Genomic DNA, 17391 nt, shown 5'->3' on the forward strand with positions numbered 1-17391 from the left:
TTACTAGCCAAAAATTTCGTTTTCAAAATCATTTAACAAACATAAATATCACCGCCATAGTATAAAATCATAAAACATGTATCTCAAAATCTCATAAAATCTGTCATCATATCACAATCTCATATAACATATCAGAGTAAACTCCTAGGCTAAGAAAACTGTGGTGTGTGCCATGCCATCTTCCCGAGCCCTTTTCATTGCTAGCTGAAGTACCTTAAACCAAAACTGAAACTGTAAGCACGAAGCTTAGTGAGCTCCCCCAAACTACCACATACCATACAAATCATGTACAACAAATAACATAACTCTGGGACTACTCCCAACTGCATCGGAACGAATCCCGACATCGGCTTACCCGACATCGAACTCCTGTCCGGCATCGGGCTCACCCCGGCATCCAACCGCATCGGGCATCGTGCTCACCCCGGCATCGGACTTACCCCGAAACATACACATCATAACATATATCATAAACATATAATCTGCATCAGCATTTCCCCCGCATCGGACCGAAGCCCGGAACACATAATCGTAACATATAAACTAGCATACATCGGGCTTGCCCTGGAACATATAACTCATGGCATAATTAATATACATCGGGCTTTCCCCGGCATCGGGCTTACCCCGAAACGCATAACACATAACATGTAAACATGCATGAATCACAAAGACATCAGACATACATAACTACTTCTCGGGACCGCCCCGACATCGGACCGAAGTCCGGAAACATATAAACTGCATCGGGCTAATCCCGGCATCGGGCTCACCCCGGCATACTCTACAACTTAAACGGGTCGGCATTGTGGCCGTAGACCCGTTCCTACTGGAAGGAAACTCACCTCGTATGGCTGACTGCTGAAAAACTGGGTGAGGGATCCCTATCCGCTGCTCCGGCGACTCTCCGACTATAATTCCACAACACTTAATCAAAAACTGATAATCCCTCTTAGGGTAAAATGACCATTTTACCCTCCTGGTCAAATTCAACGCCTAGGTCAAAGTCAACTCTCAGTCAACCCAACTCGCCGAGTCCCTCTACTGACTCGTCGAGTTCAAACGGTCATGACATCGGGACATCTCGATTCTACTCGTCGAGTCTCCCCTTGGGCTCGTCGATTTCTTTTGTTTCCGAGTCTCACTCATATCCACCTCGCTGAGTCATCTCCTTAACTCAGTGGTTTTACTCATAATCAAAGAAGGGTTTGGGGACATCGATCCGACTCGTCGAATCCCAATAACAACTCGGCGAGTCCATTGCATGCTCAGACTATACAGTTGTTCCTAGGTGATTCCACTGCCTCTAATTCATAGATATGGACTCCTTAGGCTAGAATAACACGTAAAGGTGCTAACTTTACGTGCATGCATGATGCTATGAAGCTAAATCACCCAAAACAAGCTAGAAATGAGAGTCTAGGGGCATAGAATGGGATCTTGGTTGAATAAAGGTGGTAACTTTGAGCTTCTGGAGCTCAAGAGTGCCTAGATCTAAAGTCCTTATAGTCCCAAAAGCTCTCTACCCGAAATTAGCTTGGAAAGGACCCAAAAGTGGCAACAAACAAGCTTTCATGAAGATCTAAATGAAAATAATCCAAGGTATAAACTTTATACCTTCAAGAGCTCTGAAATGCAACAAAAACTCTGGATCTCCTGCCTCTTCTTGAATCACCAATAGATCTCTTCCTTCACCTAACTTCAAATCACACAAAAATGGCAAGAAAGGCTTTAAGACACTCAATGGTTGCTAGGGTTTCGAGAATGGACTGTGGAGGTGATGGAGGCTGGGGTGAAGACTCATAGTGATGCTTAAATAGGGTGCAAACCCTAAGGATTAGGGTTTCCTCCTGATGGACCTACTCGCCGAGTCCATTTCTGACTCGTCGAGTAGTCCACTTAAACCCCGCGGTCCAGCTCGCATCTACTCGACGAGTTAGGGTTACCAACTCGTCGAGTAGCTCTTATAAAATGAACATTTAGAGAATTACTTTCGTACCAGGAATGGGGCGTTACATTGTGGGTTTCAGTTGGTACGTGTTCGGAACCCAAGTGGGGGAGCGTTGGTGATCTACAGTGAGGGTGCTCAGTGTGGGCCGACTCTCTTTTTGGCAGCCAGGGCCATGCGTTATCTTCAGCAGGGATGTTTCGGGTTTGTAGCCTATGTGATGAATACCCGGGAGAAGGTTGAGGTGACCGTAGATGATGTACCGATTGTTCAGGAATACCAGGATGTGTTCCCGGAGGATTTGCCTGGAGTGCCTCCAGAGAGGCAGGTGGATTTTTGGATTGAATTGGTTCCAGGTGCAACTCTGATAACCAAAGCACCTTATCGGTTAGCACATCCAGAGATGTAGGAGTTGTCTACGCAGTTGCAGGAGCTGCTAGACAATGGATTTATTCGGCCGAGTAGTTTACCATGGAGAGCGCCAAACTTATTTGTGAAGAAAAAGGATGGGACGCATCGGATGTGTATTGATTATCGGGAGCTGAATAAGCTAACGGTGAAGAACTGTTATCCGTTCCCGAGGATCGACGATTTATTTGATCAGCTTCAGGGCGCATCTTGGTTCTCCAAGATTGATTTGTGTTCGAGTTATCGCCAGATGAGGGTCAGAGAGGAGGACATGCAGAAGATGGCCTTCCGGACTCGTTATGGTCATTATGAGTTCGTTGTGATGCCTTTCGGGCTCACCAATATTCCAGCCGCATTCATGGGTCTCATAAATCGCGTATGCACGCCCATGTTGGATTGGTTTTGTGATTGTGTTTATTGATGACATCATGGTCTATTCCAAGACCCAAGATCAGCATGAGAAGCATATGAGGGAGGTATTGGAGACTCTGAGGAGGGAGAGACTGTTTGTGAAGTTCTCCAAGTGTGAGTTCTGGTTACGCGAGGTGAAATTTTTGGGACACCTTGTCAACCAGAACGACATTTTGGTCGATCCGGCCAAGGTCGAGGCGGTGATGAGGTGGGAGGTTCCGATGTGTCCATCTGAGATTCAGAGTTTCCTTGGATTGACAGGTTACTATCGAAGATTCATTCAGGATTTCTCCAAGATAGTGGTTCTTTTGACTCGGTTAACGAATAAGACTGTTACGTTTCATTGGGGCCTGAGCAGTAGGCAGCTTCTGAGACCTTGAGACATAAATTGTGTGAGGCGCCGATTCTGACCCTGCCAGAGGGTGTTGAGGATTTTGTGGTTTACTGTGATGCGTCTATCACAGGTTTGGGTGCAGTTTTGATGCAACAGGGTCATGTGATCGCTTACGCTTCGAGGCAGTTGAAGCCTCATGAAGCGAATTACCCCATACACGATTTCGAGTTGGGGGCGGTGGTGTTTGCCCTCAAGATTTGGCGACATTATCTCTATGGGGTCCGTTATACTATTTACACAGATCACAAGAACCTGAGGTATTTGATGGATCAGTCAAATCTGAACATGAGGCAGTGTAGATGGTTGGATGTGGTAAAGGATTACGATTGTGAGATCCTTTATCACCCGAGGAAGACCAACGTAGTGGACGATGCTCTCAGCCGCAAGGCGGTCACGGCTCCGATCAGGGATTTGTGTTTGAGGATGACAGTGATTGCCCCACTATTAGAGTATATTAGAGTAGCTCAGATTGAGGCTATGAAGGAAGAGCATCGGAAGAGTAAGATCTTAGTGGGTCTGGTGGCTTCCTTTGATTATGATAGCCGAGGGTTATTGACTCTTTATCGGAGAGTGTGGGTTCCATATTGGGGTGGTGCGTGTCAGGTTTTGATGGAGGAGGCGCACAAGTCAATATTCTCTATTCATCCCAGAGCGAAAAAGATGTATGGAAATGCATGACCCTGATATGTTGGGGTGGGGTCGGTCAGCAAGTAATGGGGAGTACCGAAGTGGTACTCAAGACTACCAAGTTGATTAAGCAGGTTCAGAGTATACTCCAAACAACTCAGAGTCGGCAGAAGAGTTATGCCGACAAGCGCCGATCAGATTTAGAGTTTTAGGTTGGGGATATGGTTCTCCTGTAGGTGTCACTGAAACATCCCAAAAACAAAAATTTCATTTTAAATCATTAATAAAACCATAGTAATCCAAACATCATATAAAAACCATAAGTCGTGTATCTCAAAATATTATAACATATGTCAACATGTATCAGAGTATAAACATCCCAGGCTAAACAAATGGTGTGTACACTACAATCAGCCCGAGCTCTTCCCCTTGCTACCGGAAGTACTTGAAACCAAAACTGAAAACTGTAAGCATGAAACTTAGCGAGTCTCCCCAAACTACCACATACCATACAAATAATCATGCTACTAGGATATACGGGCCCCACCCACACTCAATGAGATACGGGCCCCGCCCACACTCAGCCACTATGAGATACAGGCCCCGCCCACACGCAGCTACTATGAGATACGGGCCCCGCCCACACTCAGCTACTATGAGATATGGGCCCCGCCGACACTCACCTACTATGAGATACGGTCCCCGCCCACACTCAGCTACTATGAGATACGGGCCCCACCCACACTCAGTTAGTCATGAAAATACATACAAGTACCACACAGACAATAAGTATAACTAAGCATATAATTTGTACCATATCAGCTATCTATGAGATACGTGCCCCGCCCACACTCAACTACTATGAGATACGAGCCTCGCCCACTCTCTATGAGATACGGGCCCTGCCCACACCCACATTCCTAACAACACATACAGGTATCACACAGACAACAAGTATAGCAATCCAACAATCTGACTGATATTTATAATCATGTAATAATGAGATACAGGCCCCGCCCACACTCCGTGTTCCTATCAAGAACATATAAACTACCGACAACAACAAAAATGGCGTTTCCCAAAAATACAATCTAAAAATTTCGTTTTAATTTAATAATAAAAACCATAAATAACTTCTTCACATAAAAATCATAAGTCGTGTATCCAGTCTCATATCAAAATATTTCAGAGTATAAACATCCCAGACTAAACAAATGGTGTGTGCACTGCAATCTTCCCGAGCTCCTCTTTTGAAAACTGAAGTACCTGAAACCAAAACTGAAACTGTAAGCACGAAGCTTAGTGAGCTCCCCCAAACTACCACATACCATACAAAGCACATATCACAAATAACATAACTATGGGAATACTCCCAACTGCATCGGGACGAATCCCGACATTGGCTTACCCGGCATCGGACTCCTGCCCGACATCGGGCTCACCCCGGCATCCGACCGCATCGGGCATCGGGCTCGCCCCGGCATCGGGCTTGCCCCGACACATACACATCATAACATATATCATAAACACATAACATAATCACATGATCTGCATCGGGCTTGCCCCGGCATCGAACCGAAGCCCGAAACATATAATCATAACATATAAACTAACATACATCGGGCTTGCCCCGGAACATATAGTACATTGCATGATAACTAACATACATCGGGCTTGCCCTGACATCGGGCTTACCCCAGAGCACACAATCACATAGCATGTAAACTAACATACATCAAGCTTGCCCCGGCATCGGGCTTACCCCGAAACACTTAACACATAACATATAACATAATCGCATATACTGCATCGGGCTTGCCCGACATCAGACCGAAGCCCGAAACACATAACACATAACACATATTCATGCATAAATCACAAAGACATCAAGCATACTTAACTACTTCTCGGGACCGCCCCGGCATCGGACCGAAGTCCGGAAACATATAAACTACATCGGGCTAATCCCAGCATCGGGCTCACCCCAGCATACTCTACTACTTAAACGGGCCGACATTGTGGCCGTAAACCCGTTACTACTGGAAGGAAACTTACCTCACATTGGTGAAGTCCCGCTGACAGAACCATAGCTGCTCGATGACAGATTCCCGATCTGTCAATATCAAAATAACACCCAATTAATAATTGGGTTCTATCACATATCCATAATTCCATGCTTGGGGTAAAAGACTTCTTTACCCTTAACTTAGTTTGACTCAGTCCCAAGGCCCAATCCAAAGGCCCAAAGTCCAACTATGGCTCAAAGCCCAACATATGGCCCAATTTTCCAAATTGGGCCCAAACCTCTACATGGACTTCCCTTAAGGCCCAATTGTTCAGTCCATTCGGCCCAATATCATACAACCATCTAGGCCCAACTATGGCCTAATTTTACAAATTGGGCCCAAACCTTCCTATGAGCCTTACCCTAAAGCCCATTAAAGTGTTCTAGTCCATTTGCTTGTTCTTGGATAGCCCAACACAAAGCCCAAGTGAAATTAGGGTTTCACATAAAATGATGATTATGGTTAAATGTTTCTCACTTAACCCATTAAGGACTTAACCCATTAAGTCATTTACTCTAGTAGATAAATGATATGGAATAATTTAGATATAATACACAATCCAATCCAAATGGCCCAAAAGTGGGTCCCCATGAGTCCAAGAACCAAAGTATCAAGAATTAGGGTTTTCTAAACCCTAATTAGGGTTTCCCACCCAAACATGGCCCAATAGGCCCAAAACTAATCTTTAAGCCCATTAGGGTTTTGCTAGTGGGGCACAACCCACTACCACCTCTGGTAGTGGTGGTCAATGGCGGCACACGGCGGCGGCCACCATCTTACGGTGGTGGTTATGGTTCTTTTCATTACATATTTTGCTAATTACAATTACAAAGCTTTTAATCCAAAATAAACACACACACACACTAACTACTCTAACACACACACAGTCACCCTAGTGATGACCGACAGTGGCTCGTGGTGGCTCGTGGTGGCGGTGGCTTTCTTGATCTATCCGGCCAACAAACCCAATCATACATCGCTGAAATAACACACATACGCCCTAACTGATTACAAAAAAACCCTAGCCACCCACCTGGTGGCACATGGCGATGGCAGCCACCACCTCACGGTGGTGGCAGTGGTCAGTCCTTACAGTTCACGAAATCTCCGGCAGCAGTGAACCTGTGACGACGCAACAAGAACAAGGGAGGTGGCGGCCTTGTCGTCGTCGAAGGGCAGCAGCAGCAGTGCAAGCAAGGCGGTGGTTACAGCTTCCGTTGGCGGCTGGGTTGCTCATGACTGGATGATGGCTGGGCGACTCCGATGATGGCGGCTGATCTCCCACATCCGACTTCATCCTCAACAACCACAGGAGGCATGGCGGGGTTCTCCGACTCCAGCAGCTATGGTGGCGCCGGAGATGGCGGAAATCACGACATCAGTTCTCCGGTCTCCAACCGGTACGACTTTACTCGACTGGTCTCGGTGGTCCTTGTCGCTCACAGCGTCGCCGGCAGTGGATAGCGACCTGGTCGGATCGGAAAAGAACGAGGAGAGCGAGATGGCGGCTAGGGAGTCACAAGGTGGTGGCGGCTACTTCACTTATGGCGGCTGGAACCTTTAGGTTTAGGGTTTGACATGGTGAGGGTGGCGGGTTATATCTTCGACCACTTTAAATCTTTCGCATAATTACAACTCTGGTCCCTCCAGCTCCAATTTAATTCGAATTAGATCAATATTTTACCTTTTTAACCCATGCCATCTAAAATCTTTACAATTCAACTATATATGTTACCATTTAGGCCCTAAGCCTCCAAAATCTCTTCAAATTAAGTCCCAATAGATTACCAAGTAGTCCCTGCCCTTATAATTTTTTTACAGAACCAATCCAAAACTTACACGTTTAGCCCCCGACTTCTAATATTGTAACAATTAACTCCTCGAGACCAACTCTTATTATAAAATTATTGATTTTAGGGCTACTATCCATTCATCAACTTTATCTATTTATTCATTTAATAAACGGGGTGTTACACATTCATTCCTTCCTTCTCTAGTCCTTACCATCTAAATCCCCATTTTACTCTTTAGTCCTTGCTTCCCACAAGTTATTACAATTCAAAACCAATTATTACAATAAAGATTCCAATTTTCAGAATTTACGCCATTTAGCTCCTTTTGACAAACACTGATAATTTTTTTACGGATTTAGGGCCACTATTCGTTTATTAATTTTATCCATTTAATTATTTAATAAACGGGATGTTACAGTCACCTTAGAAGGTGTCATCCGATTCAGAAAGAGGGGCAAGTTGGGCCCCATGTACATCGGCCCTTTCAGGGTTTTGGCCCGGGTGGGCCGGGTTGCTTATCGCTTGGATCTTCCTGAGGATCTTAATCATATCCATTGCATGTTCCATGTCTCTCAGCTGCGGAAATATTTAGTGGATGATTCCGTAGTGGTTCCATTGGAGGATATTCAGGTGGATGATCGCCTGAATTATATCGAGAGACCGGTGGCAATTCTCGACAGGAAGACGAAAACCTTGAGGAACAAGGTTGTTGAGTTGGTAAAAGTTCAGTGACATCATCACAAAGGTTCAGAATGGACGTGGGAGCCGGAGGACGAGATGAGGGAGCATTACCCCGAGTTATGTGTGGCGACGAACTTTGAGGACGAAGTCTTATTCAAGTGGGGGAGAATGGTAACATTCGAAAGTGTTAGTATGTTTCCTTTAACCCCATTTATGCAAAACCTTTCTTTTTGGTCCATATCTTAGTACGCGGGGCGTAGCCTATGGGTACGCTGAGCATACTGGCTCTCTGATGGATCACAGATGCACCCAAATACACTGGGCGTACGTGGGAGAACGCGGGGCATACTCCATGCAGTTAGAAACCCTATTTTTTTAGGGTTTTACCCCTATATAATCTCATTAAGTCCCATGAGCTTTGCCTCTTATCAGCCTTCATATCTCCTGAACCCTAATCTCGACCCTTAGCCACCATTTTAGTGCTCTTGAGCTCTTGTGAAGAATATTAGTGTTTTCTTGTACACTTTGAAGTGATAGAAGGATATTGAAGATTCATTGCTTGGAGTGAAGCTTAGAGACCCAGAGTTATCAATTCTTTTGCAATCCATTAAAGGTATAAAGTTCTTAGCTTGACAACTCCTTGTGTAGATCTAGTTTGGGGTGATTTATGGCTTATTTTAGTCCTTTTTGGTTTGTCCTTGTGAGTAAAGGTTACTCAAAGAGCTTAGCCTCTAGATCTGGACGTTTTAGAGGTCCCTGAAAATGTCACCTTGATGGGTATTGTGCAACCATGCAAAGTTGATGTCTCATTTCATGGAGCTAAGATGCTAGAATTGGACCTTGGGGTGTTTTTAGCCATGCAAAGGCTTAAAGCCTTTGAATTTATGGGTTAGGAACTTCATATGTTGATATCTTGTGGATTGGATAATAAGTTCTGAAGTGATTAAGTCATTTGGCTAAAGGGTTGGGATCAGGCCAGTACGCGGGGCGGACTCCTTGGTACGCTGAACGTACTGACTACGAACCTGTTTTTGCATCGATCGCATACGCAGGGCGTACGAGTCTGGTACGTCGAGCGTACGCTAGTCTGTGCCGAAGGAATTGTGGGTTTGGGTTTTGGATTATGTTTTGTGTGGGCTTGGCCCCTTAACTCCCATGAATAATTTATGGATTTTGGGCTTTTCTAGATTGGAAATTGGGCCTTTAGAGATAAAATGGACTGAGCCTTGATTTTGGGCCAAGTAGGAAAAAGGGTAAAATGGTCTTTTACCCTGGATGTTGGACAATAAGACCTAATTATTAATTGGGTATTATTGATGATGTTAGTACGGGGATTTTACGGACCAACAGACCGAAATTTTATCTAAGAGATTCAACAAATTTGAGGTGAGTTTCCTCACTGTGTTTAGCGGGTCGAAGGCACCAATGTCGGCCCATGGTTTGTTATGTTTAGGATTCTAGTTTTCTGCGTGACTCTTGCATGTGATATGTGTTTATATGTTTACCGGGTGGGGCCCGATGACTATCCTGTATGATATTTATCTTTGTGATTATTGCATGTGTTTATATGGTTATATGTTTATTTGTTTATATGTATATCGGGCGGGGAATGATGAGTGATGACCGACATATTTGTTCACCGAGCGGGGCTCGATGTCGGGCGGGGCCCATTATATGTTTGATATGTATGGTATGTGGTATTTTAGGGAACTCACTAAGCTTTGTGCTTATGGTTTTAAGTTTATGTTTCAGGTACTTATGGTTCGAAGGGGAAGAGCCCAGGATGATTGCAGTGCACACACCGCATCATTCCACATTTTTATATTATTCTGATGTACTTGGATGATATTGATCCACTTTGATTCACCATGATTTCTATGATGTTTTTTGGATGATGGTGTTATTAATTTAAAAATCGAAATTTTTAGTCTTGATTTTTGGGACGTTACAACGGGTGTCAATGTGTAAGGATGGTTCTAATCTCCATTTGAGATTAACATTTGGTTCCAATGTTTATCTTTATCGTTATACCAAAAGGTATTAGCCAATCAGACACATAAAGTATGGTGTATCTCCGTCGTATGACATGGTATAAGGTATTAAATATGTGTCACATCACGGTCCTTGTTTCTTGGACTCGAATGTATGATTAGGTCATTAGGTTGCACATAAATCCAAATTTCAAACCTTTCCTTATTTAATTTGCTTTCTACATGATTTACTGTTTCAGTTTGCTTATACGTCACATTGCAGTCGTTGTTCCTTAGGCTCAAAGAGTCAAAGGTACAAATAGGTCATAAGCATTCAATGTTTAGGTTTCAACACAGAGTCATAATCCTGTAGCTTGTCAACTCAATACATTTTGGCGGTTACAATGTCAGAGTAAAGTTCGATCCGATTACATGTCATTAGGCTGGAGGGAGTGGTAGCACTCTTAGCACGTTGCCACGTAGGATTTTTTTTTTGATGTCACGTAAGCTTAACATGTCTAGCACAAAAAAGTATAGAGTGATAGTATGTCAATTTAATAGGTTTGAGTTTAAGGGTAAAATTTAAGAAAAATAAATAAATACCAGCAGCCAATCACAACACTCATTTCCATTCTCCACTTTCTCTCTACTTTCGCTACTAGCCTAACACCTCATTTTTAATGAATTGCTTAATATTTGGTAAGGGGTTGTGTATACCACTTAGGGATGAGCATAACCGGGTACCCACCTATTTTAGTTGGAATCGGAACCACTCCCGGAACCAGCGGTTCTTAAGTTTTTGATATTGGAACCGGAATCACCTACACCGGTTCCTAGAAAATTGGAACCGCTCCCGTAACCGCAAGAACCGATTCCGGTTCCGGGTACCCGACTTTTGAGTATTAAAACTTGTTATTTTATACGTGTCATGTAAATTATGTAAATTAACCAGTACAAACAATATAAGTAGAAGATATAAATCCAAAACATTTACAAAAAAATGATCTTTTGAATAACACGCTATTAAAAACATGCCAAAATAGCAAACTACAAGCTATAGACAACAATAATAAAAACTATAAAATAGCAACAAGAGACTGAAATTATAATTCATAAAAGCAAAAATAGCAACAATAAAAACAATAATGGTAGCAGCGAAAAACAACAATAGTGACAGCAACAATAGCAACAACAAAACAGCAACAACACATAACAGCAAGAACAACAACATCGAATAACAGCTACAACAACAATCAGCAGCAGCAAAAACAGCAACAACAACAATTACTTATTCCCTCTTAAGAGATCTTCCATATTGCGACTGATTTCTGAAATGAAATTAAGCAAATTTTCTTTTTATAATAATAAGTATTATACAAGAAACATAAATTAAGCATAAAAACTAACATTTTATTAAATAAAAAAGTTACATTTATAACACATTGGAGTAACATTCAAACTTATAAAAGGACAAAATCTATAATAATAATAATAATAATAATAGTTCAATACCAAATATGGTGCACATGAATAGTGAGTACCTTCTTCGGCTTGAAGAATATAGATTTGGATCAAATAATTAAAATGGAGTTGCTTTTTATACCTTCTTAGAGTTCGTATAGGATTTCCAGTGAGTACAAGCCTCCTCAAAGTTGTCATCAAGCCTAAAAGACATTAGAGAATAATATTATTAATTCATAAAAGTACCTTTTCCAATAAAAATAAAAATAAAAATTATAAAAGTATTGTTTTCATGTAGTACTGAATTCTACATGTACAATAAAATGCTAACCTTACCAATCTCAGGGGGAGGCTAGATAGTGAATTATTAGACAAATCCAATACTGAAAGCTTCAATTTGCATGCCTCAACTAGATATTCCTTTAACTATATAAATAATAAAACAGAGGCACAAAAACATAATGTGAATCCAAAGTATGAGCTTTAGTAAATCCAAAGAATTAACATTAGTAGATTACAAATGATATTAATTAAATGAAGGTAAAATGAACTTGAATTTGTTTGGAAGAAGATGACATGCCTGCATTAAGTTCAGTGAGTAAAGTCCATGATCCAACTAGCTTCTCAGATAAAATTATGAGCTTGTTATCAGCTTCTGTAACTCAACATTCAATCCTACTCCTGCAATTAGAAATTTTAAAGCTTCTTGCACTTACAGTGACTGAACTAGAATACAAATGATATGAATTTCTAAAGCTTCTTGCACTTACAGGCTGACAATGTCTTTAGTAGAAGGTAATCGTGGAGACCAAAGAACAAATCTTCCGAAAGGGTCAAACCGACATAATACAGATGCACTTATAATGACTGAATTAGAATACAGATAAAACTTCATATTAACAGATTTCGCCATTGGATTGCCTTGATTCCTGCCTGTTGCAGCTTAAACTTCATATAGATGTTAACAGAACCTAAAGAATCGACAAATTAACAAAAAAATTCAACAAAAAAAAAATCGAAATTAACAGTCTAATAAACGAATTCACATATGGAGGTTGAACAACCTAAGAACTCGATAATCGAGATAACCAATTACACAGTCAACAGATACAATCATATTTGAGAGTTACGATTAAGAATCTAACATTGAGGATGAGAGAGGACTGATAATCAAGCGATGAGAGAGACGATGGAGAACCTAATTAGGGACGATCGGAGCGACGTGGTACTGAGAAGAAGCGACATGGTCCACCTATTTGGGGCAAACTGGTAATGTGAGAGACAGAGACGAGGGAGACGAAGGAACAGTTCATGTCTAAGACTGGAGAGAACTCAGAGAAGAAGCGTGTGTCGGCGTATTTTTTAGAATGAGTCGATATAGTCATATAACCCTAGACAAAATCAACAATATATAAATAGTTAAGTATTTTTTTTAGAAAAAGGCGGGTACCCGTCGGTACCGGTTCCGGGTACCCGATATTGGAACCGGAACCGGCAGGTATCCAGCGGGTATCGGTTTCGTAAAAATAAGAATTGGAACAGGCGGTTCCGAGACTTTAGGAACCGGAACCGGAACCACCTAAGGCAGTTCCAGTTCCAGAACCGGCAGTTCCGAGGCGGTTCCGGTTCCGAAAGCAGGTACCCGCTTCCGCTGCTCATCCCTAATACCACTCTTAACATCCTTTAACACCTCACTTAGCATCAATGACAAATCTAGAATAGAAAACCACGTGGTTCATTAACCGAGACGGTTCAAGAGAAAACTGAGCTCAATTAGAAAAATAACTAGTTCCGCATGAATAAAAATTGGTGATGAAAGGATCGAGCCTAAATCGATTATTCATTTTTGTTAATAAAAACCATCTAATACTTGGAGTTAGCTGGTCCAAACCAGACATCGACAAGCTTATGGTGTAAAAATTTGAAAATGTAAGCATTCATTTATAATAGAAAATCCTTAGCAATTTTTTTAATGATGTCAATGTGAGAGACTATTTCATACCAAAAATATAATATGCCTTCTATTATATATATATATATATATATATATATATATATATATATATATATATATATATATATATATTCCTTTATTTTTTCTTTTCATTTTTTCTAAACACATCTGGTAGGTCCATCAAAATAATTAAGGTATGCTCTAAATATTTTTTATATATAAATTGTTGTAAACTTTTAAATTTTAGGTGGTTCAAACCAAATTTACATTATGTAGCCTAGCCATTATTGATTATTTAGCCTCTCCCACTCCTTATGACCTTAACATAAAATGTTGATTTTTATTTACAAAAAGTAAAATCTACTTTGTAGTAAGAAAAGTCACAACGCCGTTTTTCAATAAGATAAATAAAACATTTAAAGCAAGTTAACAAAAAAAATGCTAAATATTCAAAATTATTTCCGACCTGCCGGATTCGAACCAGCGACCTAAGGATGACAGCATTTAACCAACTACAGTCCTCCGCTCTACCAACTGAGCTAAGGTCGGTTTGTGTACATTTTGCATCCACTCATTATTTATAGTTTTCTCTTTTGTCCACTAAAAAACCAATTCGATGAGGCGATGATCTGAGAATTACAATTTCTAAGTGTAACTTTTAACAATTTGTTTTAAAATTTTAATAATGCTGATTTTGATTCAAAAGCTTTTTAATTTTGTTATTGTTAAAGGATTGTATCATTATGAGGGAGGGAGTTTATTTAAATTCTGTATCCAATTGAATATTTCATATTTTATACAAATATGTAGCTTTAGTGTTTGCATAAAAAAGTGATTTGCCATTTGAAAATTGTATATGACTTTTTGTTATAAATTAATTATAAATTTTATGTAAATATAAAAGAACACATGATTTTGAGATGATGATTACTGATGATGTTTTTCACCCAAATAGTTTATTCCTGCAAAATATACTATTTTTTATGCATACGATAATTTTTTCTGCATTTTCAATAATAACGTTGATATAAAACTTGATCAGTTAGAAAACGAGTCGTAAAAGTCTATGCATTAGCCAATTTCTTTTGAAGGATTAAATTCTATAAAAGCTACCCGATAAAACAAATGAGAAATAGCCAAACCTTCGTTCCCGATCTCGACACATTGTAAAAACCCAACATCAATATCATCTCAATAGCCACATAAAACCATCCATGGCCAAAATAAACAAGAATATGGAAATATGTCACCCTTTTTCAAGCGTCAAGTTACCATTATCAAGAATCTGAGTGGCACGAAGGCAAATATATATGCTAACATGATCAATCCAAATCGGTCTAAAAAAGTCGTTCTTTCAAAATCAATGATGAATCCAAATCTATGAGTAGCACGAAGGAATCTACACTTTTTCAAAATCAATTTTAAAAATCACAAGTTATTGTTTTTCTTTTATATAACGATGTCATGGTGAAAATATAATGGCTTAATCTAATGTTTTATTGTTTAATGGAGTGAAGCAATAAAATTTTATTTTATTTCGTCATTAAATTGTGTAGTCCCACCTAAAAGGGTGTTCATATACTGGGACTTTCCCAGTGCTAATATGCGCCAAGGGTGCGTATGTGAAGACTGCTTTCAGTTGGAAAAGCTGTTAGCTAACATGTATGAGCAGTATATATATATATATATAGAGACCCATATCACAAACAGCAGACAGCGAAATCAATGGCGACTCATACGAGATTCGCGGCGGCGCTGGTGGAGGTGGTGTCTTCTACGATCCACATCCGTCTCCTACTCATCCTTGTGATTCTAATTGTATCTGGAAGCACCGGCGTATTAGGCGGGAAAAATGCGAGGATTCATATTCCTGATGAACTAGATGATGTGGTGGACGACGAGGAGGATGAAGCGTGGAAGGAATGGGGACGGAAGAAGAAAGTAGCAGAAGAGCCGTTTGATCCGCCACCGACGGATTTCTCGGAGATGGACTTGGCTAAGATGCAGGATGAGATGATGAAACGTCAGCACGGACCGTCATTTGGCTTCGTTAAGCTTCGGTTTGGCGTTCGGCGAACTCCGGTAGTTTGATTCTTCTTCTCTTTGATAATCGATAAACTGCATCCGCATTCCAAGTTTTCCCTATAATTACCCTAGAAGAGCCACGATTTGTTTTTGAATGATCAAATCCGTTATTTTCTCAACTTCAAGAAACTGATATTAAACCTTCTTTTATCAATTATTCATTTATAGGAAGTATTAACAAAATCTTAAGTAGCATAAAAAAGTCAAAATGCAGCTCTTGATTCTTCATCTATCACAGGCTAGGTTTTAGATCTAGAAGTCTAGAACCAGAGTTTCACTCAAAATTATACTGAACAATGCATGTTAACAAAAATAATCCTTAATTGTTTCACTGTTCATTGCTTACCTGTTCAGTAGAGAGTAGAGACAAGCAACCTCTATCCCGAAATCAGAGTGGAGTGTCGTACAAATTAGTCATATTCAGAGACGTGGACAAGGGTTGCTCTAAAATTACTTAGTATTGATATATATTACTTATTATATTGACTGATTGATAAGTTCAATCGGTTGATTTCATGTTACAACCAGTAGTAGACTTTAGAGTCATAGAAGGTGGTGTAACTGCTTTCATATGCCTTACTTGACTTATCAAGTTTTTGTTAACTTAATAATCTTGTTGAACGATTCTATAAGGGAATTCACTTAAGTATTGCTGTTTTAAGGAATATAGCTGGAAGATGGATGGATGGATCATGATTTCATAATTCATACTTTGCAGGATATGATAACAGAAATTGCAATGAAATGGAGCAAAATTGCAAGAACAGGAGCCATTGAGGTGAAATTTATGGGTGTTGATGTGAGCACAATCATGTTCACTCTGGAAAAAGGCCACGACACTCTAGAGGTTCGTTTCAAATTCAACCATTTATACTATACCATGCTTTTTTGTATTTTATTTCATTGTTTAATTTGTGTTTTGATTGATTATTCAGTTGAAAGAATTTATATTAAGTCAACCAGAGGCATATGAGATTAAGATTGGGGATCGGCTTTTTCGAAGACCAGGAGATCCTTCATTTGATGATGTTTTTGCAGATGACTACAACAAAAAGAACAACATTCATCCCTCAATCCATGAACATGAGAAAGATGAGTTATAATTAAAACCTAATTCTAAATATTCTCCTTTGGAATTTCTTGCTAGTTTCTGCCACATTCATCCCTCAATCCATGAACATGAGAAAGATCATTTTTTTTTTGTCTAATTAACTTGGGATTCCATGGGTATAAACGATCAGTTGTTTAGATTATGCTATAGTTCACAAATAACGATTTTTCCCCAATTGATTAACATTTTTTTTTTTAACTTTTGCATTAATTTGTTAATTTGCATAACAATAAAATAAAGATGTAGTACATATCCAACTCAACACCTTATCTAATTTTCACCAAATCTGGTATAAAATTGTTCCAATCAAACACAAATTTCTACACCAAAACGGAATCATATTTGTTTTCCAAGTTTCTATTGTATAATTTGGTCATTCAATCTTGACTTTTATTCATTTATTGTTTATTATTTGTATAATGGCATTTCATATGTAATATTTGTTACTTATGATAAATATGAGTTGTTAAATTATGGTATGT

At 40.1% G+C, this 17391-nt stretch overlaps 1 protein-coding gene, 2 long non-coding RNA genes and 1 other non-coding gene across 7 annotated transcripts; 1 reads left to right on the top strand and 3 right to left on the bottom strand.

The window, feature by feature from the left end:
* Positions 1-4930: 4930 nt before the first annotated feature.
* LOC145109801 (uncharacterized) lies at positions 4931-7424 on the bottom strand. The gene is made up of 3 exons (XR_013709221.1): positions 6888-7424; positions 5844-5901; positions 4931-5054 (listed from the first exon to the last, which is right to left on the bottom strand). It is a non-coding gene; the product is annotated as an uncharacterized LOC145109801 (long non-coding RNA).
* A 3944-nt stretch (positions 7425-11368) lies between these two features.
* On the bottom strand, positions 11369-13138 carry LOC145109802 (uncharacterized). 4 transcript variants are annotated; one of them, XR_013709225.1, is made up of 6 exons: positions 12958-13138; positions 12530-12730; positions 12340-12440; positions 12096-12185; positions 11902-11962; positions 11369-11626 (listed from the first exon to the last, which is right to left on the bottom strand). It is a non-coding gene; the product is annotated as an uncharacterized LOC145109802 (long non-coding RNA). The 4 variants fall into 4 exon arrangements; XR_013709224.1 differs by having other exon boundaries at positions 12905-13138; XR_013709222.1 differs by having other exon boundaries at positions 12530-13138.
* Positions 13139-14173: 1035 nt separating this feature from the next.
* On the bottom strand, positions 14174-14262 carry TRNAY-GUA (transfer RNA tyrosine (anticodon GUA)). Its single transcript is given in 2 exon segments — positions 14174-14209; positions 14226-14262. It is a non-coding gene; the product is annotated as a tRNA-Tyr (tRNA).
* Positions 14263-15384: 1122 nt separating this feature from the next.
* On the top strand, positions 15385-17107 carry LOC145105129 (uncharacterized). The gene is made up of 3 exons (XM_079042261.1): positions 15385-15795; positions 16517-16645; positions 16734-17107. The coding sequence occupies exons 1-3, from the start codon at positions 15439-15441 to the stop codon at positions 16899-16901; spliced, it is 654 nt and encodes a 217-aa protein (XP_078898387.1). The 5' UTR covers positions 15385-15438; the 3' UTR covers positions 16902-17107.
* Positions 17108-17391: the final 284 nt, after the last annotated feature.

This window comes from Lactuca virosa, chromosome 4, assembly GCF_052849685.1.
Source record: "Lactuca virosa cultivar CGN04683 chromosome 4, Lactuca_virosa_CGN04683_v6, whole genome shotgun sequence".
Classification (NCBI taxonomy): domain Eukaryota; kingdom Viridiplantae; phylum Streptophyta; class Magnoliopsida; order Asterales; family Asteraceae; genus Lactuca; species Lactuca virosa.